The 26,355-nt window shown below is 28.9% G+C and overlaps 1 protein-coding gene across 4 annotated transcripts in view; it reads left to right on the top strand.

Moving 5' to 3' along the window:
* The window catches only part of LOC135127731 (chaoptin), a 477,252-nt gene that overhangs the window by 357,537 nt on the left and 93,360 nt on the right, over positions 1–26,355 (top strand). For all 4 annotated transcript variants that reach the window (XM_064054314.1, XM_064054313.1, XM_064054312.1 and 1 more), the window contains one exon: positions 8,144–8,288. In XM_064054314.1, the coding sequence (XP_063910384.1) occupies positions 8,144–8,288 (145 nt within the window). The remainder of the gene's footprint in view (positions 1–8,143; positions 8,289–26,355) is intronic.

The following is a 26,355-nucleotide window of genomic DNA, read 5'->3' on the forward strand; positions in this document are numbered from 1 at the left end:
GAATTGATTGTCAAACCAGAAACCGAATCCATTTTTAAAATAAACCCAACAACGGACCACTACACAAAATTTATCTCCACCTATTAAAACAACGACGACTTTTTGCTAAAAATCACAAACTCCTGTCTCACACCAAATACCGCTCCCTTTGCCCTATAATCAGCTCCTCCATTGTGCGCTTAATGCATGCATGTTACCGGAAACGAGGAGTGTTCTCAGCGTAAATCCTATCGACGTCATCAGACATTAATACCGTCACTTCCTGCATAGCCACCGTATCGGCAGCGGCATCGTAGCGCTCTGTTCATTAAAGTTCGCCACCAGATCAATTCCATGCGGACACGGGAGGTATGCCGTTCAGTCAGTGCTGCGTGAGCCCACCGCACTCATTTGTCCCGAACTGCGGTTCCCCGGAGTCCCGGAGCACTTTCCGATATGTGGAGACCGGAACGCGATTTGTTGCAAGCCGCGCCAAGACCACACCGATAAATAGAGGTGCTGGCCGGTTTCATAAATATCGCCGCTGGAAAATATTGACAAGGGAAGGAAGCGGAAAGGTGATGATTCAATTTGGGAAATATTTCGTGATGGACAAGAAACGCTTTCTTCAATGATTGAGGAAACAAAATTTTAACCTGTGTTCAGAAACGTAGTTTGAATTTGATAATTTTGCCAACTCATCACAACAACAATAATTTCGTTTTCTTTGTGATTTGAATAGTGCTCGATTCTTGCATAATTCATTTCATACCACCGACACTGACGCAGATAAAACTTGACATAATTACAAGACAATGCACAGTTAAACGCACACATGCATTGCAGCATTATTTCTCTTTAATTTGGATAAAGAGATAATAATCTTTTAATGACTAATTTCTCCTATTTGCTTTTTAAAGTGCTTTGTGCACGTTCGTGCCTAAAGCAATTAATTAACACTGCGTTTTAAACATAAAAATATAACGTAATGAATTAGCGGACTTTGTATTGTTTGAACCGATAATAAACAGTCTGAAATTAAATTTTGTTTTTATTTTCAATGGACGTTAATTAAATTTGTGGCTACAAAAATTGGCAAAATTGCATGTTGCTCGCTTAGGCCGCGTAAGAACAACATAACAATTTGTGAAAAAAAAATGTTGGTATTAATTTGTAAGGAGCGGCTTAAAATCCAAATACACAATGTCGTCAAGCCTTATTATTACACAACCGGTTATTACCATTATAACGGATTAATAAAAGGAAACACACGAAACCGTGTCGTCACACAATGCCACCCTGTCAGATAAAAAAGAACAAAGCAATCAATAACTGTACACTTTACTAAATTCCAATTTCGTGCCCTCATTTAACCCTCGACATCACACTTCACACATGCCTGTTCATGCCTCACGCCCAATTGAATAATAATATATAAAAGCCAAAACATCCCTCATATTTGTTTTATAAATAACCTCCAACCCCCTGTGATCGCATTTCTTTGATTATAAAGTCGACGATTGTTTTAATATTCCAGTCAACGTAACACAATTGCTTTATTTGTTATTCTCTGTACTTAACGAATCCTGTTTTTTTATCAAGTACGTAGCCGATGGAACATTTCTAATGACGAATAGGTCATGTTTTAATTTTATTACATGAAATGGTCTTGTAAAAAGGTCCGTAAAGAGCTTTTTTAAACACGTCAGTTTTACGAGCGCTCTAATGAACTGTTAAAGTTTTAAACGGCTGCTGGAACTTCCCAGACGATATCGTAACTTTTTCCACGATCGTGTTTTACCGGGGTGTCGGGAAGGTTGCGAATGTGGGCGATAAATAAACAACATTTTTTGCAAAAAAAGCGAGACGGTGACTTGGAAGTTGTGGTGTTTGCGATGGGTTTTTGCCAATGGGATTGTTCCGGTTGAAACTACTTATAGATAAAAAGAAAATTTATATCGTCTTGTGATTAACATTATAATGAACCGATATTTATAAGATTTTGTTGCAAGAAGCATAATGAAACTATATATTTTTGTCTATATATATCATATATTATATTTTCTTTAAATAATAGTAAAAATTCGGTGAAAACGAGAAATGAAATTTGGTGAAATCCGTTGAAAATAGATAATAATTTATTTTTATTCAAATTTGTGTTATTCATATAGTAGGATTTAAGCAGAGGAACGGCATTCACTTGGACTTACACTATGTTTTTTACAATATACAGAATGTTCTTTAAAGCTGTCAGTGCAAATTTTTATTTTCAAATATCCCGCCGGCTCCAGCTTTAAAAAATAAATAAGTTGGTCGAATCGGTTGCAAAAGAAATCTTTTATTATAAAAGATCCCAAGAGCATTAAACTGTTTTTTTTTTCCTAAACCTATGAATTTGATCTGTTTAGCATGGAGGAACGCATATGTAGGAAAATTTAATTACTGAATTAAAAAATGTTTTTCAAATTTAAGGAAAAATATACATTGCAGTTTGTAGGAACGTTTATTGTGTAAGCAAATTTTCAGACCGGATTCACAATCCGTCCAGTATGTGACCCTTTTTTTGCCTACTTTTTTTGTTTCTTTTTTCTCCTCCTTTTTGTTACAATTTTTTGTAGCTTTTTCTGTTGCCTTTTTTCTTACAATTTTTGTAATTTTTTTGTTATTTTTTTAGCTTTTTTGCTGTCTTTTTTATCACCCATTGTTTCCGCTTTTCATTGTTTCGCTTTATTTCTGCGGACTTTTTTGTGGCTTTTTTTTTCGCTTTTGTTTTGGCACATCTTTTGTCGATTTTTTTGTCGCCTTTTTTATCATTTTTTCAATTCTCTTGCCTTTTTCGGCACTTTTTTATCATTGTTTTAGTTGTTGTTTGCTTTTTTCTCACATTTATTTGTTGTATTTCCATTTTTTCAGCTAAATGTTCGCTCTTTTCTATCAAGTTTTTTGTTCTCATTTATTACAATTTTTCTTTTTCTTGGAGGCCTTTTATAGTTATTTTGTGCCTTTTTGTTCCTTCCTTTGCCCACCTTCTTCACAACTTAATTTTCGCTTATTTTGGCATGTTCTTTGTCGTGATTTGTTATATTCTTTGCCTCTTTACTTGTTGACTTCGTGACACCACTTCCTTTGGCTTTTTTGTTACATTTTTATCCTTTTTTCTGAAATGGTTTTTGACCATTTTTGTTTTTTTTTTGCTATTTTGTAGCTATATTTTTCTTTTTCCCCTCTTGTTGCTTTCCTTTTGTGCTTTCCTTTGTAGATTTCCTTTTTTTTTGTTTCTTTCGCCTTATTTTACACGCATTTCGTGTTCCCTTTCTTTATCGTCACTTTTTTTCTATTCTTTTTTCACTTTTTTGCACCGTTTTAAGTCGCCTTTTTGTCTGTTTTTATTTGCTTTTGTTTAGTCACTTCTTTTGTGACGTTTTTTGTATTCCTCTCGTGTTAAACTTTTTCTGTCATCTTGCTTGTCGCTCTTTTGGCTTTTTTTTTTGTTCTTACTCAAAAGTTGGTAACGTCGTCAGGGTCATCACGAAATTTTATTAACTAAAACTCAAAGTATTCATCTTTTCGTTTTTCTTTTGTCGACTTTTTATTGTTTTTTTTTAGTTTTTCATCCCCTTTTATTCTGGATTTTTTCTATTTGTGTGTAACATTTCTTTGTCGATTTTTTTGTCTTTATTTTTAATCGATTTTTTGTCTTTTTTTCACCTATTTTTTGCCATTTTTTGTTAACGTTTATTGTCGTCACTTCTTACATTTTTTGTCCCCTCTGTTTTGGATTTTGCAATTTTTCCATTTAAAATTTCTCGAGTTTTCAATCTTCAATTTTTGCAATTTTTCCACACTGTGATCTTTCATTTATTCAAATTTTTGATTTGAAATTTTTCGTTTCGGTTTGTGATTTCCTTTATTTTTTCAATTATTCGATTTTTCAATGATTCAATTTTGAAAATTCCTTGTTTTTTTAATTTTAATTTTTTCAGTTTTTCGTTTCTTTAGATTTTCGATTTCCGATTTTTCATTTTTTCGTGTTTGTTATTTTAATTTTTAGATTTTTCAATTTTTCGATTTAAAATTTCTCGAGTCTTCAATTTTCGATTTCTCAGTGTTCGATTCTTTAATCTTTCATTTATTCAAGTTTTTGATTTGAAATTTTTCGTTTCGGTTTTTGATTTCCTTTATTTTTTCAATGATTCGGTTTTTCCATGTTTCCGTTTTAAAATTTCTTGTTTTTTCAATTTTAATTTTTTCAATTTTTCGTTTCTTTAGATTTCCGATTTCCGATTTTTCAATTTTTCGTGTCTCTTATTTTAATTTTTGGATTTTTCAATTTTTCAATTTTCCATTCTTTAATCATTCATTTATTCAAATTTTTTTATTTAAAATTTTTCGTTTCGGTTTTTGATTCCCTTTATTTTTTCAATTAATCGATGTTTCGATGTTTCCATTTTAAAACTCCTTGTTTTTTCAATTTTAGTTTTTTCAAGTTTTCGTTTTTTTAGATTTTCGATTTCCGATTTTTCAATTTTTCGTGTTTCTTATTTTATTCTGTAGATTTTTAAATTTCTCGAGTCTTCAATTTTCAATTTATGAATTTTCCATTATTTAATCTTTCATTTATTCAAATTTTTTATTTAACATTTCTCGTTTCGGTTTTTTACTTCCTTTATTTTTTCAGTTATTCCTTTTTTCAATGCTTCCATTTTAAAATTCCTTCTTTTTTCTATTTGAATTTTTCAATTTTTCGTTTCTTTAGATTTTCGATTTCCGATTTTCAATTTTTCGTGTTTCTTCAGTTTTTTGATTTAAAATTTCTCGATTTTTCAATTTTCAGTTTTTCGATTTTCCATTCTTTAATCTTTCATTTATTCAAATTTTTGATTAACTTGAAATTTTTCGTTTCGGGATTTGATTTCGTTTATTTTTTCAATTATTCCATTTTTCAATGTTTCGATGTCAAAATTCCTTGTTTTTCAATTTTTTGTTTCTTTAAATTTTGGATTTCCAGTTTTTCATTTTACACATTTTTTGTCCCCTTCTCTTTATCGCCCGTTTTTTCTTATTCTTTTTTCGCAATTTTTGCCTCGTTTTATGTGGCCTTTTCGTCATCTTTTTACTCGCTTTTGTTTGGCACTTCTTTTCTCGCGTTTTTCACCTTCCTTTCATGTCTCCTTTTTTTTTGTCATTTTTCTTCCCGTTTTTTTACCCCTTTCTTGTTCTTACTCAAAACTTGGTGGCGTCATCAAGATCATCACGAAATTTTGTTATAAAAACCCAATGTATTCATTTTTTCGTTTTTCTTTTGTCGACTTTTTGTCAATTTTTTTTGTCTTTTCTTTTAATCGATTTTTTCTTGTCTTTCTTTCACCTCTTTTTTTGTTGCCATTTATTGTTAACGTTTATTGTCGTTTATAAAATTTTTTGTTTCCTCTGTTTTGGATGTTGCAATTTTTCAATTTAAATTCTTTCGAATTTTGAATTTTGAATTTTTAAATTTTTCCGTTCTTTAATCTTTTATTTATTCTAATTCCTGATTGATCATTTTTCGTTTCGGTTTCTTATTTCCATTATTTTTTCAGTTATTCGGTTTTTCAATGTTTCGATTTTAAAATTCCTTGTTTTTTCAATTTTAATTTTTTCAATTTCTCGTTTCGTTAGATTTTCAATTTCCGATTTTTCAATTTTTCGTGCTTCTTATTTTTTCAATTTTTCGATTTAAAATTTCTTGAGTTTTCAATTTGCAATTTTTCAATTTTCCACTGTTTAGTCTTTCATTTTCAATTGTTCGTTTCGGTTTTTGATGTCGTTTATTGATGTCAAAATTCCTTGTTTTTCAATTTTTTGTTTCTTTAGATTTCGAATTTCCAAATTTTCATTTTACACATTTTTTGTCATTTGTTTTCTTGTTTTTTTGGCCCTTTTCTTGTTCTTATTCAAAAGTTGGTGACGTCATCAAGGTCATCCTCATCACGATTTTTTTTTTATGAAAACTCAATGTATTCATTTTTTGTTTTCCTTTCATCGAATTTCCTTCGTTTTTTCTAGTTTTTCATCGTCTTCTATTCTGGATATTTTGCAATTGTGTGTAGCATTTCTTTGCTGTTTTTTTTTGTGTTTCCTTTTAATCGAGTTTTTGTCATTTTTTTCCCTTTTTTATTGTCATTTTTTGTTGACGTTTATTGTCGGCATTTCTTACACTTTTATCCCCTCTGTTTTGGATTTTTGTGGCTTTTGTCTTGTGTTTACTTTTTTTATCTCATTTTTTCGCTTTTATACGTTTTTATCCCCTTTTCGTAACCATTTCTTCTAACTTTTTTTTATGACTTTTTTCTTGCGAAATTTTGTCACTCTTTTTGAGTATTTTTGAGACCTTTTTGTCAGCTTTGTTCAGTCACTTCTTTTACCGACTTTTTCTACCGCGTTTTTTGCCTTTTTTTCGATTTTTTTCCTAATTTTGTAATTCTTCTTTCATGTTCTAAATTGTTCCTTACATTTATTTGTAGCATTCCTTCGTCGACTTTTTTTTTGTGGTGTTTTTTTGGTCCTTTATTTAATCGATTATTTGTCATCCCTTTTTGTTAAAGTTTTATTGCCTTTTTGTCGCTTTTTTTTACATTTTTGTTTCAATGTTTTCAATTTTTCAGTCAAAAATATTTTTTTCAAATTTAACAGGATAATTCAAAAACAGCACAAGAATCCGATTGGTAGTTTGAGACAATCAATTCTTTGAAATTTTTTTCCAAACCGGATTTTTCAATTCGTTTAGCATGCAGGAATTAATTTCTAGAAAGCTGTGATTCTTGACGAAAAAATCGCGTTTTTTATTTATTTAGAAATAACTCCAAAGCTTCCTTGTTCTGTAAGATAATTTTCAGATCGGATACTCGATCCGTTTATTTTGGAGAGACGAACATGTAAGAAAGTAACATTTTTGATCTAAATTTTTTTTTTCCAATTTAACGGGACAAAACTCCAAAACGGCACAACAATTCGAATGGTGATTCAAGCATTCAATTTCTTGAAGCTTTCTTGTTCTGTAAGCAAATCTTCAAACAAGATGCTCACTCCGTTTAGGATATAGAGATTAATAACTAAGAAGGTGTCATTTTTGAGCTACAAACAGCCTTTTTTTAATTTAACTCCACAAAAACCTGCTTTCTGCTCTTTGTCGAAAGCAAGATCGTTTCAAATTTGTGTTGAAGTATAATTTTCGATCCATAGAATTCCTTCTAAAATTATAGATATAAAAAAAATATTATCCCGGCGCCTCCACCATTTTTACATAAAAAACTAAATTTAGTTGGATCGACCTTTAAATCAATCTATCTGATTGTAAATTTTCTTCAGAACACAAATCTGTGATTATTTACACTATATCTCATTAAACAACAGTGCATAAGCCATTTATAAGGGAAAAATTATAATTTCTGAGGTCTGTCGAAGAAAAGATCATTTATTTTGATTGAAATCTGTATTTATTCGTCAATTTTCTGCATTTAACAATAGAAGAGCATCATTTTCTTCGTTATTACATGTAAAAGTTTCTTTAAAGTTTTCGAAAAATTTGTATTTATTCGTAGAATTAACATATATTATCTCGGCGCCTCCACCATTTTTAACCAAAAATTAAAATTTGTTTGAAATATACTTCGTTTGAAATATCTTTCAGAAGCATAAATCTGCAATTATTAGCAATATATCTCTTGAAATTACTGAAATCTGTTGAAAAAAGGTTGTATATTTTTAGACAGTTTTGAGAAATTTTAGAGAAGATTCAGAGAACTTATATTTATACGAACTTTGTTGTAAGAATCAAACCCAGCATCTACGAAGCTCACTTACATCAACTTTTATAGTGATTACATTAGGACTAATTAGAGCTCCGAACTATGCAGATACATAAAGGATCTATCTCAACACAGCCCGATGTCCTCGCTAATGCCCCATTTATCCTTTGCTCTTTGCGTTCGCGACCCACCTCCGCTTCAAAACGCTAATTGAGCCAATGATCATTTAGCGAAAGTTCCATTCGCCAAATTAGCTCCTAATCGCCATTAAACTTAAAACAGAGCATTCCCAGTCTCCGGAATTAGCTCCACGTCCTCAATTCCGCGCGAGTCGCCGCCAATTTTTCAATAATTTCCTAAAAGTAAGTTTGTTGCAGATTTGCCCGAAGGCAGCATTAGCCAGCTGGAGGTGGTGGGATCGAAGACTGTCAGCTTGGAGGCTGAAAGCCTGGCAGGATGCCAAGTTCAAGCACTCGTCCTGGCCAATAACCGGCTGCAACATGTGGCGGATCGAGCTTTTAGGTGAGTACCTCGCGTTGTTGCTGAATACTTAACAGATGCTCGTCTCGGCGCTTTGGCGAATCGATGGCTCAATACAGGGACACGGTTTGTTATCTTGCTGCCTATCGCAGTCGTAAAGGTCAAGACAATTACGATAATGTCGAAGGGGGCTGATTAATCGCAGTCTGGAGGGAGATAATCGGAATTAATGGTGTCTTGGAGATAGATATTTATTATTTACTGCCGACGCGAGATGAGGTCGGGTTTTTGGGAGAATTGTCCGGCTGGATAAGGGCAGGGGCGGCAAAATCGAAACAGCGGAGAAGGTAATTTATCGGGGGAAATTATCGAGAAATATTGCTTGCTTTATTAGTGCAAAAAGAAATGTGCATTTTTAGTCGTTTATTAAAATTATATTCTGATATGTTTACTACACGTAAGAATTGTCCAAGTTTATTTCGAAAGAACTTTCCTCGTCCATGAAGTGCAGCCCAATGAATCCCGCAGCTTTTTTGACTTGCAATTTTTATTCTTCAATTATTCTTTTTTTTTTGTTTGTTCAGTTTTTAATTTTAATGTTTCGTTTTTTTGGATATACATTTTTTCGTTTCGACTTCTTCTTATTTTCTTTATCTTTTCAATTATTCGATTTTCATTGTTAATTTTTTCAATTTCGCTTCTTCAGATATCCGATTGGTGATTTTTCAATTTTTCACTTTCCTTGTTTCATTCATTAATTCAAATTTTCGATCTGTAATTGTTTATTTTCTCAATATTTTCAATTTTTCGATTATTCAATGTTCCGATTTTTAAATTTTTTGTTTTTTCAATTTCAATTTTTCTTGTTTTTTTTTTCTTCAATATTATGAAATGTATGAGTTTTCAAATTTTTAAACATTTCAATTTTCTGATTTTCCAAATTTTGAATATTTCAATTTTTAGATTTTGTAAATTTTTGATTTGGAATTTTACACGATTTTTTAGATTTTTAATTTTTCATTTGTTCAATTTTTCGATTTGCAATTTTTCGTGTCGGTTTTTATTTTCTTTATTTTTTCAATGTTTCGCTTCTTCGATTCTTCAGTTTTACGACTTGCAACTTCAGGGCTTTTCAATTTTTACTTTTTCAGTTCATCGATTACGATTTGCATCTCTTCGAGTTTTCATTTTTAAATTTTTCAGTTTTCCGATTTTCCAAATTTTAGATTTTCAGTTTTTAGATTATGTTATTTATTTATTCAATTATTCAGTTTTCATTGATCGGATTTTCTCATTTTTCTTTTTTCAATGCAAAATTTTTAAATTTTTGGATTTTTGAATTTTTAGATTTGCGATTTTTCAGTGTTACAATTTGTCGACTTTCGATTTTCCAATTTTTGCATTTGACTCGTTTTTTCTTCTTTCCAATTTTTCGATTCATTTTTTTTTTCGTTTTTAAGTTGCTCGATTTTTAGTTTTTTAATATTTCGATCTTGCGTTCCCTCAATTTTTCAATATGCAATTTTCCGATTTTCCACTTTTTCGATTTTGCAATTTTTCGTTTTTTCAGTTTTTCGACGTTTCAGTGTTTTCCGATTTTAAGATTTTCGAGTTTTCAATTTCTCAAATCAAAGAATCAAATCAAAGAAGAATGGAAAAATCATAAAATTGTAAAATGGAAATATCAAAAATGAAAAAACGAAAAAGTATAAAATGTAAAATATATATAAAAATTGGAAAACAAGAACTTGAAAAACATTTTCTGGAGTTTTCAATCTCAATTTTTCTTTTTTTTTTTGTTTGTTCAGATTTTAATTTTAATTTTTCGTTTTTTTGGATATACCTACGTTTTTTTTATTTTTTCAATTATTCGATTTTCAATGTTAATTTTTGCAATTTCGTTTCTTCAGATATCCGACTGGTGATTTTTCAATTGTTCATCTTTCTTGTTTCATTCATTAATTTAAATTTTCGGTTTGTAATTTTTTGTTTCGCTTTTTTGTTTTCTCAATATTTTCAATTTTTCAATTTTTCAATGTTCCGATTTTTAAATTTTTTGTTTTTTCAATTTCAATTTTTCTTGTTTTTTTTCTTCAATATTATGAAATGTATGAGTTTTCAAATTTTTAAACATTTCAATTCTTAGATTTTGTAAATTTTTTATTTGGAATTTCACACAATTTTTTAGATTTTTTTATTTTTCATTTCTTCAATTTTTCGATTTGCGATTTTTCGTGTCGGTTTTTATTTTCTTTATTTTTTTCAATGTTTCGTTTCTTCGATTCTTCAGTTTTACAACTTGCAACTTTACGGGTTTTCAATTTTTACTTTTTCAGTTCATCGATTACGATTTGCATCTCTTCGAGTTTTCATTTTTAAATTTTTCAGTTTTCCGATTTTTGAAATTTTAGATTTTCAGTTTATAGATTTTACAATTTTTCGGTTTCGCAAATCGAAAATTTGCAGTGTCACGAGTTTTCAATTTTACCCTTTTCAATTTATTGATTTTTCAATTTTTCATTTATTTAGCTTTTCGATTTGCAGTTTCACGAGTTTTTTATTTTTAATTTCTTACATTTTTAGATTTTTCAATTTTTCAGTTAGTTAATTTATCGATTTGCAATTTTTCGTTTGGGTTGTTATGTTCTTTATTTTTTCAATTATTCAGTTTTCACTGATCGGATTTTCTCATTTTTCTTTTTTCAATGCGAAATTTCAAAATTTTTGGATTTTTGAATTTTTCGATTTGCGATTTTTCAGTGTTACAATTTGTCGACTTTCGATTTTCCAATTTTTGCATTTGACTCGTTTTTTCTTCTTTCCAATTTTTCGATTCATTTTTTTTTCGTTTTTAAGTTGCTCGATTTTTAGTTTTTTAATATTTCGATCTTGCGTTCCTTCAATTTTTCAATATGCAATTTTCCGATTTTCCACTTTTTCGATTTTGCAATTTTTCGTGTTTTCAGTTTTTCGACGTTTCAGTGTTTTCCGATTTTTAAGGTTTCCGAGTTTTCAATTTCTCAAATCAAAGATTCAAATCAAAGAAGAATGGAAAAATCATAAAATTGTAAAATGGAAAAATCAAAAATGAAAAAACGAAAAAGTATAAAATGTAAAATATGTATAAAAATTGGAAAACAAGAACTTGAAAAACATTTTCTGGAGTTTTCAATTTCAATTTTTCTTTTTTTTTTTGTTTGTTCAGATTTTAATTTTAATTTTTCGTTTTTTTGGATATACGTTTTTTCGTTTCGAGTTCTTATTTTTTTTATTTTTTCAATTATTCGATTTTCAATGTTAATTTTTGCAATTTCGTTTCTTCAGATATCCGATTGGTGATTTTTCAATTGTTCATTTTTCTTGTTTCATTGATTAATTTCAATTTCCGATTTGTAATTTTTTGTTTCGCTTTTTTATTTTCTCAATATTTTAAATTTTTCAATTTTTCAATGTTCCGATTTTTACATTTTTTGTGTTTTCAATTTCAATTTTCCTTTTTTTTTCTTCAATATTATGAAACGTATGAGTTTCCATTTTTAAATATTTCAATTTTCTGATTTTCCAACTTTTGAATATTTCAATTTTTAGATTTGGTAAATTTTTGATTTGGAATTTTACACGATTTTTTTGATTTTTAATTTTTCATTTCTTCAATTTTTCGATTTGCAATTTTTCGTATCGGTTTTTATTTTCTTTATTTTTTCAATGTTTCGCTTCTTCGATTCTTCAGTTTTACGACTTGCAACTTCACGGCTTTTCAATTTTTACTTTTTCAGTTCATCGATTACGATTTGCATCTCTTCGAGTTTTCATTTTTAAATTTTTCAGTTTTCCGATTTTCCAAATTTTAGATTTTAAGTTTTTAGATTTTACAATTTTTCGGTTTCGCAAATCGAAAATTTGCAATGTCAAGAGTTTTCAATTTTACCCTTTTCAATTTATTGATTTTTCAATTTTTCGTTTATTTAGCTTTTCGATTTGCAGTTTCACGAGTTTTTTATTTTTAATTTCTTAGATTTTTAGATTTTTCAATTTTTCAGTTAGTTAATTTATCGATTTGCAATTTTTCGTTTGGGTTGTTATGTTCTTTATTTTTTCAATTATTCAGTTTTCATTGATCGGATTTTCTCATTTTTCTTTTTTCAATGCGAAATTTTTAAATTTTTGGATTTTTGAATTTTTCGATTTGCGATTTTTCAGTTTTTGCATTTGACTCGTTTTTTCTTCTTTCCAATTTTTCGATTCATTTTTTTTTCGTTTTTAAGTTGCTCGATTTTTAGTTTTTTAATATTTCAATCTTGCGTTCCCCCAATTTTTCAATATGCAATTTTCCGATTTTCCACTTTTTCGATTTTGCAATTTTTTGTGTTTTCAGTTTTTCGACGTTTCAGTGTTTTCCGATTTTTAAGGTTTTCGAGTTTTCAATTTCTCAAATCAAAGAATCAAATCAAAGAAGAATGGAAAAATCATAAAATTGTAAAATGGAAAAATCAAAAATGAAAAAACGAAAAAGTATAAAATGTAAAATATGTATAAAAATTGGAAAACAAGAACTTGAAAAACATTTTCTGGAGTTTTCAATTTCAATTTTTCTTTTTTTTTTGTTTGTTCAGATTTTAATTTTAATTTTTCGTTTTTTTGGATATACGTTTTTTTGTTTCGACTTCTTATTTTTTTTATTTTTTCAATTATTCAATTTTCAATGTTTCGTTTCTTCAGATATCCGACTGATGATTTTTCAATTGTTCATGTTTCTTGTTTCATTCATTAATTTAAATTTTCGGTTTGTAATTTTTTGTTTCGGTTTTTTGTTTTTTTCAATATTTTCAATTTTTCAATTTTTCAATGTTCCGATTTTTAAATTTTTTGTTTTTTCAATTTCAATTTTTCTTTTTTTTTTTTCTTCAATATTCTGAAATGAATGAGTTTTCATTATTAAACATTTCAATTTTCTGATTTTCCAACTTTTGAATATTTTAATTTTTAGATTTTGTAAATTTTTGATTTGGAATTTCACACAATTTTTTAGATTTTTTAATTTTTCGATTTTCAATTTTTCGTGTCGGTTTTTATTTTCTTTATTTTTTCAATGTTTCGTTTCTTCGATTCTTCAGTTTTACAACTTGCAACTTTACGGGTTTTCAATTTTTATTTTTTCAGTTCATCGATTACGATTTGCATCTCTTCCAGTTTTCATTTTTAAATTTCTCAGTTTTCCAATTTTCCAAATTTTAGATTTTCAGTTTTCCAATTTTCCAAATTTTAGATTTTCAGTTTTCCAATTTTCCAAATTTTAGATTTTCAGTTTTTAGATTTTACAATTTTTCGGTTTAGCAAATCGAAAATTTGCAGTGTCAAGACTTTTCAATTTTGCCTTTTTCAATTTATTGATTTTTCAATTTCGATTTGCAATTTCACGAGTTTTTTTATTTTTAATTTTTTTGATTTTTAGATTTTTCAATTTTTCAGTTAGTTAATTTCTCGATTTGCAATTTTTCGTTTCGATTTTTATTTTCTGTATTTTTTCAATTATTCAGTTTTTATTGTTCGGATTTTCTCATTTTTCTTTTTTCAAAGCGAAATTTTTTAATTTTCCGATTTTCCACTTTTTCGATTTTGCAATTTTTCGTGTTTTCAGTTTTTCGACGTTGCAATGTTTTCCCATTTTTTAGGTTTTCGATTTTTCCATTTCTCAAATCAAAGAAGAATGGAAATATTATAAAATTGTAAAATGGAAAAATCAAAATTGAAAAAACGAAAAAGTATAAAATGTAAAATATGTATAAAAATTGGAAAACAAGAACTTGAAAAAAATTTTCTGGAGTTTTCAATTTTTAATTCCTTCAATTTTCCATTTGAAATTTTTCATTTGGGTTTTTTATTTTCGTTACTTTTTTAATTTGTCAGTTTTAAGTATTCTGATTTTCTCATTTTTCTTTTTATCAATGTGAAATGTTTGAACTTTCAATTTTTAATTTTTTGGTTTTTCAATTTTTCTAGCATTTGCAATTTTTCAGTTTTCAATTATGCGATTTTTCAACTTTTACACTTTTTAATTTTTCGTTTTTACAGTCTCTCGATTTTTCAATTTTTCGTTTTTCAATGTTTCGTTTTTTCAACTTTCGATTTACCGTTTTTTTTTTCTAGTTTTCATTTTAAACATTTCAGTTTGCTAATTTTCCAACTTTTAGATGTTTAAATTTTATGTTATCATTTCATCACCTTTTCGATTTGCAAATTTTGTTGTCGGTTTTTATTTTCTTTATTTTTTCAATTTTTCGTTTCTTCAGTTCTTTGGTTTTTTGTATCAGCTTTTTATTTTTTAATTTTCATGATTTTTCGATTTTTGAATGCTCCAATTTGTTGTTTTTTATATTTCAATGTTTTCCATTTCTCTTTTTCTCGATTTTTCGATTTGCAATTTTTCAATTGTTCTTTTTTTTATTTCTTCAATTTTACGATATGCATCTCTTCGAGCTTTCATTTTCAAATTTTTCAGTTTTGCAATTTTCCAAATTTTATGTTTCAGCAATTTCAAGAGTTTTCAATTTTGAATTTTTCAATTCTTTGATTTTTGAATTTTTCATTTATTCGGTATTTTGATTTGGAGTTTTCAATTTTTAGATTTTTCAACTTTCCATGTCTTCAATTTATCGATTTGCAATTTTTCGTTTCCGTTTTTCATTTTCTTTATTTTTTCAATTATTCGGTTTTTCATTGTTCTGATTTTCTCATTTTTCGTTTTTCAAAGCGAAATTTTTCAATTTTGAATTATTCAATTTTTCGATCTGCAATTTTTCAATTAGTTTTCGACTTCCAATTTTTTGGTTTTTCAATTTTTGCATTCCATTCGTTTTTTCTAATTTCTAATTTTTCTATTCATTAATTTCTATGTTTCCCGATTTTTAGGTTTCCATTTTTGGTTTTTCGTTTTTTCACTTCTTCGATGCGAAATGTTTTGATTTTCATCTTTGTCGATTTTGCAATTTTTCGAATCAAAAAAATGGATGAGTAGCAAAATTGGAAAATTGAAAAATCAAAAATCAAAAAACGAAAAAGTATAAAATGAAAACTTTGAAAAATACAAAACTTGGAAATCACGAACTTAAAAAAAATCATCATTTTTTTTACTTTTTTAATTATTCCGTGTTTATGTGTTCTGCTTTTCTCATTTTTCTTTTTTACAGTGTGAAATTTTTAAGTTGTTGAATTTTCAATGTGTAATTTTTTGTATTTGCAATTTTTCTAGCATTTGCAATTATTTGGTTTTCAAGTTTTCAGTTTTTCAAATTTTCGATGTTTTCATTTTTCGTTTCTTCAATTTTAGATTTTACATTTTACATTTTCTGGATTTTACAATTTTTCGTTTGTTCAATTTGTGATTTGCCATTTTTCTTGTTTTCATTGTGAACTTAAACAACAAATATTTTTCGCATTTTCAATTTTACATCCTTAGATTTTTTTTATTTTCCCATTATTGGATTTTAAAATTTCCCTGCCTGGATACTTAATTTTTCAATTTCCCGATCCAGTTTTTCGACTCTACACTTCTGACGATTCTATAATTCTTCGATTTTACAGTGTTGAGGTTTTCCAGTTTTTCGATTCGATTCGGTTTCTTCCTTTTTTCCAGTTTTTTATTTCATTAATTTTCTCAATTTTTAAGTTCCTGGATTTTTAGTTTTTTAATATTTCGAGGTTGTGTTTCCTCATTTATTACAACTTTCTGATGTTCCACTCTTTCGATTTTGTCTTTTTTCGTGGTTTCAGTTTCTCGACTTTTCAATGTTTCCCGCTTTTTTAGGTTTTCCATTTTTCAATTTCTCGAATCAAAAAAAACATGGAAAAATCGCAAAATTATAAAATGAAAAAATCAAAAATGAAAAAACAAAAAAGTATAAAATGAAAACATTGAAAAATATAAAAATTGGAAAGCAAGAACTTGGAAAAAATTTTGTTTGTTTGTTTTGTCAATTCAATTTTGAAATATTTTTTGCAATCCATGTTCAGGAGGAATCGGTATTTTTGGTTGCCTATTTTAAAAACATAAATGGGTCATCTTGGCTGAATAACCCTGTATAAAAAATTTTTCGCTTTTTCAGTTTTACACTTTTAGAATTTTTCCCTTTTTCCATTATTTGACTTTTAAACTTTTTTATTTAATCAATTTTCCTTTCTCGATATTTATTTTTTCAATCTTCTTATACAGTTTTTCGATTTTATAATTTTGACAATTCTATAATTTTTCGATTGTACAATTTTTGGGTTTTCCAATTTTTCGACTCGATTCGTTTTTGTCTTCTCTCCGATATTTCAGTTCATTAATTTTTCTCAGTTTTCAAGTTTCTAAATTTTTAGTTTTTCAATATTTCGATTTTGCGTTTCTTCAGTTCTTCGATTTGCAATTTTTCGACTTTCCACTTTTTCGATTTTGCAATTTTTCGTGGTTTCAATTCTTCGACTTTCCAATATTTTCCAATTATTTAGTCTTTCGATTTTAAATTTTTTGATTTTTCAACATCTCGAATCAAAAAAATGGGAAAATTGCAAAATTGAAAAATCAAAAATGAAAAAATTCGAAAACAAAAGAACTTGAAAAATTGAAAAATCGAAATATTAAAAATGGAGAAATTAAAAAAAATTGAAAAACTGCAAAAACGAAATGTTGACAATTAAAGAAATCGGAAAGTGGGATAATTGAAAAATCCAAAAATTAAAGAATTGAGAAATTTAAAAATTGCAAAATCAAGGAATTGAAAATTTGAAGAAATGAAAAATTATAAAATCAAAAGAAACATTGAAAAAATTAAAAATCTTGAAAATGGAAAATGTCAAACCTGAAAAATTGAGGAAACGAAAAATTGAGAAATTGAAAAATTAATAACTGAGAAACTAAACAATCGGAAGAAAAATTGTAATATCAAAATGTGAATTATATAAAATTTGGAAGTTGGGAAATTGTAAAATTGAAAAATTATAGAGAATGAAAAAATTGAAAATTGTGATTAAAAATTTGGATAGGTGCAGCATCGTACTAATAATTTGTCATAAACAGTATTGTATTCCCAAATTTTCGAGTAATTCTAAAACCCATCAGTGATAAACCACGAGTACAAAGAATTTTGATTTTTTTCAAAAAAATCTGAATGTGTAGGGTGAAAACTCAACAGAAGTATCTTATTTTATAAAATAAAAACAAATTCTGGAGATGACCTTTTACTATTTACATGATATTCCTAATTTACATCTGACAACAATCGGTCTCCAGTAGTTTCTAAAATTATTAAAAATTGGTGCACATTTTGGGCAACCAATCAGAAGCCGCCACTGATGACGTCAAGCGCAAATTTAACCTACTACCATTTTTTTAGATTCGTAGAATGCGGAACATGAACGTACGTTTAGAAAATTACAATCCCTGTTTAAACATTCCGTTCGCCCTGACATTTTCCGTCCGAAATAAATAATTGACTTTCGAGTAATTGGCTCTGTAAACTTTCCCGCGTCTCATTAAAGCCCGTCGATCCCCAAATAAATAAACAATGCGTATTTGTCCCAGCACTTGGTTAATTTACCCAACACGTACGGATTTCAAACTATCGATCAATAGCGCAGTAATGCCTTTATGTAAACTACTCTACATTCCAGTCGTTACCTTATTATTCCCCAGCGCGCCTTAAAAGCCCCACTTAGCCACCGTTGCCTTGTAAATAAAGTTTAATAAACTCGAACAGCGCTCAGTAATTGATAATTAAGTAGTTGAAGAAGAGATCCTCCGACTCAGCTCACTAACTCCGGAAATCTCCACTGTTCAATTATTCAGCGTGATAGTTTAAGGAGTTGACTGGAAGAATTGTTGCGCATTCCGTTCAGAGGGCTCGATTTATTTTGCCCGAAAAAGAAGAGGATTGGTGCTCTGCACTTTATTGGATTTTATAGGAAATTGTATTTTTTATTGTTGGTACAGTTGCGAATCTGGAAAGTTGTAATTCCGGAGCGTTTCGCTCGCGTAAATTGAACCTATTGCAAATTGCAGTGTTACACGTAAATCGCGTGTACATTTACATACTTAAATCTTGGCTGTCGATAGAGTATTGCTCGTAAAACAGGTTTGTGTTGGACAAAATTGTTTCGGATTGCTGGCTGTGGTAATTCGAATGAAATAAAGGAGGCAATTTGTGTTAAACTTATTAAAATTAAACACTCACACCTACGAAACATTACCGAGTGCGTTTTTATGGAAGAATGCGAAAACATATCATACAAAATTCACGGTGCTTCCGAAACGCCGGAAATTCTATCTAAAAAACTTCGGACCAATATTTTTATTTGCAACATTTAAAGGGAACGTCTGCTGTTCTCGAGGGACTTCTGAAAGCGATCAGTTTGAAATATATAGCATATAGCTCTTGTGAATTATAAATATACATCAACACGCAGTTAAAGAAACATCACGAGAGACACAAACGGTCAAATTTTAAGTCCGATAAACTTTATCATTGTGAGAATCTTTGTGTTTTTTTATTGAGTCTTATTGAATTGGAATTAGAGGACGTTCTGTTTTAAAGTAACTGAAAAAATACAGCCTAATCAATACTATTTCGCTTCATTTGTTGACTCAAATCTGTTTCATTATTTTCATTTTATCAAAAAATCAAGACATTTTTCTATAGACAATAAAATAAATGTATCATATCTCTATTAAGTCTTATTAAATAGAACTTATGAATATTCTGCTTCAAATTTATAAAAAAATAACTTAAAAATCACCCTTCAAAAATTTTCTCAAGTTTGATTTAATATCTGAACATATTAATTAGCATGTATTAAAAATTTAAAAAATCTGTATGTCTGAGGTAAAAAATAAAGGCGGATTCATAAACCTCAAGTATAGAAGTATTTATTTTACAAAATTTAAATAACATATAAGTACTACACAAAATTTTAAGATGACGTTCTTAAGTTGTTAATGAAGATAATTCGAGAAATTCTGGTACATGTAAAATTTTACAGTATCTGTCTAACAAAACCTGTCTATTTTTGTCACATGGGCGACTGCTACTTTCTTGTTTTCTGGAGGTTTCATGACCCCTGGAGGTCGAAACAATAGGTCTCTCGTTTCCATCTAACTGCGTCTGTGTCGATTATTAGTAGTTAATCTCCAAAACTACCAGACTGATTGTTGTTAATTTTGTACGTACATTAGAAATATTGTACAAATGGTAAAACTCTGACCAAAATCCAAAAAATTGATGACGTCGTCTCAAAGTTTTGACAAATAAAACCCAAATAAAATAAGCAAAATATTTTGAGTTCATACTTGTGGTTTATCATTGTATTCATTGTTTTTTGATAATTACTTACACAGGGTGACTAAAAAAAATTAATGAAGGAGCCAGTCTATTTTATTGGTCAAATCAAGACGGCTTACCCCATTTTTCTAAAAATTTTGTAATTTTAGACTATTTTTTACTAAAACCTGAACGTGCTCGCTGCGCCCGCATTCTGAATTCTTCTTCTGGTTGAAAAGAATCTCAGTGAAGCTGTCTGGATTTTCTTGTAATAATAAATCTCTAGACATATTCGCAAACATTTTTGGAAAATAAAAAATTCCATTATTATTAATTTAGCTTCTCGGAAACCCTTACGAGTAGTTTTTATAGCACCTAAACGTGCTCGCTGCGCTCGCATTCTTAACGTGTTTTTTTATGATAATATAGTCTCTGCTTAACGGTTTACCGTCTACATGGTATTCCTAAAACACATATAAAATTACTTATTATAATTAATTAAAGGTAAATTACAGCTTTCCTCTCTTTTTACTTCTCGAGTGTATTGTAATCGCGTCGATCGGGCGACTGGCTACTTTCATGTTTTCTTGACGTTTCTTGACCCCTAGTGTACGAAACAAAAAGGTCTCTCGTTTCATCTATCTGGCTGCCATCTGTTCGCGTCTGTGTCGATTTTTATTAGACGCTTAATCTCCGAAACTACCGGACTGATTGTTGTCCAATTAGGAATATCGTGTAAATGGTAAAAATGTGACTAAGATTTGTCTGATCAAGTGATCAATCCCACCAACAATGATATGACGTCATTGGCAACTTTTACAATAGTAAATGTTATATAAATTCTATAAAAAACATACTCCTACAGGTGTAGTTTATGAATCCGTATCGAATTTTTACACAAGACATTCCGATTTAAAAAAAAAAATCAAAATTATGTGAGAACACTTTGTAATTTAAGTCTGAAATTGCAAAAACGAATGTTCTGAAATTTTGCAAACGTTTTAAGGTCATCGTAAGCATGATAAATCGTTAATCGAAATTTGTCCGTTCTACCTTTTTTCAAAAAATTTTTGACGTCAACTCAAAATTTTGGTGAATAAATCCTATCTAAAATATTATCACTTCATACTTGTGGTTTATCATTGCATTCATTGTTTTTATAATTACTTAGACAGGGTGACTCAAAAAAATTAATGAAATCTATTTTATTGATCAATTCAAGACTGGCTTATCCCATTTTCTCAAAAATTTTATAACTTTAGAACAATTTTTTAATTAAACCTGGACAATAAAAAAAATTACACCACAAAAAAACGACAAAAAGGAGGACAAAAAACGCAACGCGTGAATTCCACAAAAAAAAATGAAAAAAAGGGCCAAAATAAAATGCGACCAAAGAAAAGGAGCTGAAAAGGGGACAAAAAAGGCCACAAAAGGAGGACACAAAAAGGGCGACTACGAAAGAGGGACAGAAAATTATCAAAAAAGCGAAAAAAAAAGGACGAAAAACGAAAGAAAAAAATGCAAACATGGCAAATAAAGACGATTAAACCAAAACGACAAAAAACGTGACCAAAACCATCCGAAAGAAAAAACGATTACAAAAAAATTGAAAAACCAACGAAGAGCAACAACAAAAATTACAAAAACTAGAAAATGGAAAAGAATTCATAAAACTAATAAGAGAAATGTCACTTACTGAAAGTGACGGAGAAGGGGGACCAAAAATGCGAAAAAAAAACATAAGAAGAGAGTAAAAAATACGACAAAAAAGGTTACAACTTATGGAATTTTCTATAAAGGAATGAAGGAAATTTTGAAAACTGATCTTTTGTAAAAATTGAACGATTGACTGAAAGTCAAATATTTTCAAAATCTTAAAAATTGCCAAGTCATATTGACGATTTTGGAAAAACTGTAAAGTTTTTTGAAGAAATAATGACGAAAATAGCTTCGAGAAGTCAAATTTTACAGAAAAATCTCTTTGCGAAATTTTTGAAACTGCTCGAGAGATGGTCAAAAATTGCATTCTGAAAAATTCAAATTTTGGAAAACTTGCTGCAAAATTCATAAAAAATTATAGATCTTTATTGTAAAACCATGGCGTGTTAATCGATCGGAACCGAAAATTTCGAAATATTCGAATTGAAAATCCCGTTTTCTAGAAATGTAAAAATTTCCATATTTCATGTTATCGATTTTGGCAAAATGGCAGGAATTTCAAGTTGAACTTAACTTCTGCCTGTCAAAATCTGCACAAAACAGTTCCTTCCAATAATTTTGGAAAGTCCTAAACAGATAGAAAATCATATGCAAAAATTGAGATAAAAATTTTGGAATTTAGGTTCTGACCAGCTGATTTGAAAAACATGAAGTACTTATTTAAGGACCAGAACCAAAAATTTTGAAATATTCAACTTGAAGATCTAGTTCTAAAAAATTAGTAAAAGTTGTCAAGCCCAAAATAACTACTGGAAGCTCTTTGAAACCAGGTCAAAATTTTTATGCTGAAGGGTATTGAAAAATTCACCTTCTGGAAAAGCTGAATTGATTAATTCAAAGTCAATTCTTTAACATATCCTTAAAGTTGTCATACATAAGTTTGGCGATTCTAAAAAAAGATGCAATTTTTTGACCAAACCAAGTCGAAATTAGCCTTCAGAAAGTCAAAATCTACAAAAACACACATTTTTCAATGGGTCCAATTTCATTCTGAAAAACTGAATTTTTGGAAATGTTGCTTAAAAATTCACCAAAAATAGTGGAATATAAACCTCGACGAAGTGATCCCAAAAACATGGTGTGTTTGTGTGTTGTACTATGGACCAAAACAAAAAATTTCGAAATATTAGACCTGAAAATGCAATGATTATAAAATTGAAATTTTGGAAAACTTGCATAAAAGTCTATAAAAAATTTTAGATCTTGATCTCAAAATCATGCCGTGTTTATGGATCAGGACCAAAAATTTCGAAATATTCGATTTGAAAATCCCGTCTTCAAAAAATGTAAAATTTGGCATATTTTATATTATCGATTCTGGCAAAATGATAGAAATTTCAAGCTAAACACAACTTCTGGATGTCAAAATCTAGAAAAACATGTCTTTCGACAATTTTGGAATGTTCTACAAAAATAAAAAAAGCTTTTGGTAAACTTGCTTCAAAATTAGAAAAAAATTTTGGACCATAAGTTCTGACCAGCTGATTTGAAAAACATGAGGTATTTATGGACCGGGACCAATTTTGACATATTCGGCTAAAGGTCTAGTTTTTAAAAATCAGTAAAAGTTGTCAAGCCCAAAATAACTCCGAAATCTGTTCGAAAACAGGTCAAAATTTGTATGATGAAGGATATTGAAAAATTCAGCTTCTGGAAAAGCTGAACTGATTAATTGAAAGTCAAATTTTCAAAATAACTTTAAAGTTGCTATATATTAATTTGGCGATTCTAAAAAAAGCAACAATCTTTTGACGAAACGAAGACGAAATTAGCCTTCACAACGTCAAAATCTACAAAAACACATTTTTCATTGGGTCAAAATTTCATTCTGAAAATCTGAATTTTTGGAAATGTTGCTTAAAAATTCACCAAAAATACTGCAATATAAATCTCAACGAAGTGATCCCAAAAACATGGTGTGTTTATGGGGTGTATTATGGACCAAAATAAAAAATTTAGAAATATTAGACCTGAAAATGCAATGATTATAAAATTGAAATTTTGGAAAACTTGCTTAAAAGTCTATACAAAATTTTAGATCTTGATCTCAAAATCATGCCATGTTTATGGATCAAAATTTCGAAATATTCGATTTGAAAATCCCGTCTTCAAAAAATGTAAAATTTGCCATACTATATATTAGAGATTCTGGCAAAATGTTTGAAATGTCAAGCTAAACACAACTTCTGGATGTCAAAATCTACAAAAAAATGTCTTTCGACAATTTTGGAATGTTCTACAAAGATAAAAAATCATATGGAAAAGTAGAGCTTTTGGTAAACTTGCTTCAAAATTAAAAAAAAATTTTGGACTATAAGTTCTGACCAGCTGATTTGAAAAACATGAGGTATTTATGGACCAGGACCAATTTCGACATTTTCGGCTAAATGTCTAGGTTTTAAAAATCAGTAAAAGTTGTCAAGCCCAAAATAACTCCTGAAATCTATTCGAAAACAGGTCAAAATTTGTATAATGAAGGATATTGAAAAATTCAGCTTCTGGAAAAGCTGAACTGATTAATTGAAAGTCAAATTTTCAAAATATCCTTAAAGTTTGGCGATTCTAAAAAAAGCGACAATTTTTTGACGAAACGAAGCCGAAATTAGCCTTCAGGAAGTCAAAATCTACAAAAACACAAATTTTTCATTCATACAAAATTTCATTCTGAAAAACTGAATTTTTGGAAATGTTGCTTAAAAATTCACCAAAAATTCTGGAATATAAATCTCGACGAAGTGATCCCAAAAACATGGTGTGTTTATGTGGTGTATTATGGACCAAAACAAAAAATTTCGAAATATTAGACCTGAAAATGCAATGATTATAAAATTGAAATTTTGGAAAACTTGCTCAAAAGTTTATAAAAAATTTTAGATCTTGATCTCAAAATCATGCAGTGTTTATGGACCAGGACCAAAAATTTCGAAATATTCGATTTGAAAATCCCGTCTTCAAAAAATGTAAAATTTGCCATATTTTATATTATCGATTCTGGAAAAATGATAGAAATTTCAAGCTAAACACAACTTCTGGATGTCAAAATCTACAAAAAAATGTTTTTCGACAATTTTGGAATGTCCCAAAAAGATAAAAAATCATAAGGAAAAATTGAGCTTTTGGTAAACTTGCTTCATAATTAGCAAACAATTTTTGGAATATAGGTTCTGAGCAGCTGATTTGAAAAACATGAGGTATTTATGGACCAGGACCAAAAATTTTGAAATATTCGATTTAAAGTTCTAGATTTTAAAGATTAGTAAAAGTTGTTAACCCCAAAATAACTCCTGGAAGCTATTCGAAAAAATGTCAAAATTTTTATCATGCAGGGTGTTGAAAAATGCAGCTTCTCGAAAAGCTTAACGGATTAATTGAAAGTCAAATTTTTAAAATATCCTTAAAGTTGCCATACATCAGTTTGGCGATTCTAAAAAAAGTTGCAATTTTTTGACGAAACGAAGGCAAAGTTATCTTCAGGAAGTCAAAATCTACAAAAACACAAATTTTTCAATGATCCAAAATTTTGTTCTGAAAAACTGAATTTTTGAAAATGTTGCTTAAAAATCCACCAAAAATTCTGTAATATAAATCTCGTCGAAGTGATCCCAAAAACATGATGTGTTTAGGTGGTGTATTATGGACCAAAACAAAAAACTGAAATTTTGGAAACTTGCTTAAAAGTCCAGAAAAAATTTTAGATCTTGATCCCAAAATCATACCTTGTTTATGAATCAGGACCAAAAATTTTTAAATATTCGATTTGAAAATCCCGTTTTCAAAAAATGTAAAAGTTTATGATGAGGGGTGTTGAAAAATGCAGTTTCTGGAAAAGCTTAACCGATTAATTGAAAGTCAAATTTTTAAAATATCATTAAAGTTTCCATACATCAGTTTGGCGATTCTAAAAAAGCGGCAAATTTTGACGAAACGAAGCCGAAATTAGCTTCAGGAAATCAAAATCTACAAAAACACAAATTTTTACGTGGTCCAAAATTTCATTCTGAAAATCTGAATTTTTGCTTAAAAATCCACCAAAAATTCTGTAATATAAATCTCGTCGAAGTGAACCCAAAAACATAGTATGTTTAGGTGGTGTATTATGGACCAAAACAAAAAATTGAAATTTTGGAAAACTTGCTTAAAAGTCCAGAAAAAATTTTAGATCTTGATCCCAAAATCATACCTTCTTTATGAATCAGGACCAAAAATTTTGAAATATTCGATTTGAAAATCCCGTTTTCAAAAAATGTAAAAGTTTATGATGAGGGGTGTTGAAAAATGCAGTTTCTGGAAAAGCTTAACCGATTAATTGAAAGTCAAATTTTTAAAATATCATTAAAGTTGCCATACATCTGTTTGGCGATTCTAAAAAAGCGGCAATATTTGACGAAACGAAGCCGAAATTAGCTTCAGGAAATCAAAATCTACAAAAACACAAATTTTTCAGTGGTCCAAAATTGCATTCTGAAAAACTGAATTTTTGACAATGTTGCTTAAAAATCCACCAAAAATTCTGTAATATAAATCTCGTCGAAGTGAACCCAAAAACATGATATGTTTAGGTGGTGTATTATGGACCAAAACAAAAAATTGAAATTTTGGAAAACTTGCTTAAAAGTCCAAAAAAAATTTTAGATCTTGATCCCAAAATCATACCTTGTTTATGAATCAGGACCAAAAATTTTGAAATATTCGATTTGAAAATCCCGTTTTCAAAAAATGTAAAAGTTTATAATGAAGGGTGTTGAAAAATGCAGTTTCTGGAAAAGCTTAACCGATTAATTGAAAGTCAAATTTTTAAAATATCATGAAAGTTGCCATACATCAGTTTGGCGATTCTAAAAAAGCGGCAATTCTTGACGAAAGGAAGCCGAAATTAGCTTCAGGAAATCAAAATCTACAAAAACACAAATTTTTCAGTGGTCCAAAACTTCATTCTGAAAAACTGAATTTTTGACAATGTTGCTTAAAAATCCACCAAAAATTCTGTAATATAAGTCTCGTCGAAGTGAACCCAAAAAAATGGTATGTTTAGGTGGTGTATTATGGACCAAAACAAAAAATTGTAATTTTGAAAAACTTGCTTAAAAGTCCAGAAA

The sequence above is a fragment of the Zophobas morio genome, unplaced genomic scaffold (assembly GCF_036711695.1).
Source record: "Zophobas morio isolate AGI-343-1 ecotype UQ-CSIRO unplaced genomic scaffold, CSIRO_AGI_Zmor_V1 ptg000012l, whole genome shotgun sequence".
Lineage (NCBI taxonomy): Eukaryota > Metazoa > Arthropoda > Insecta > Coleoptera > Tenebrionidae > Zophobas > Zophobas morio.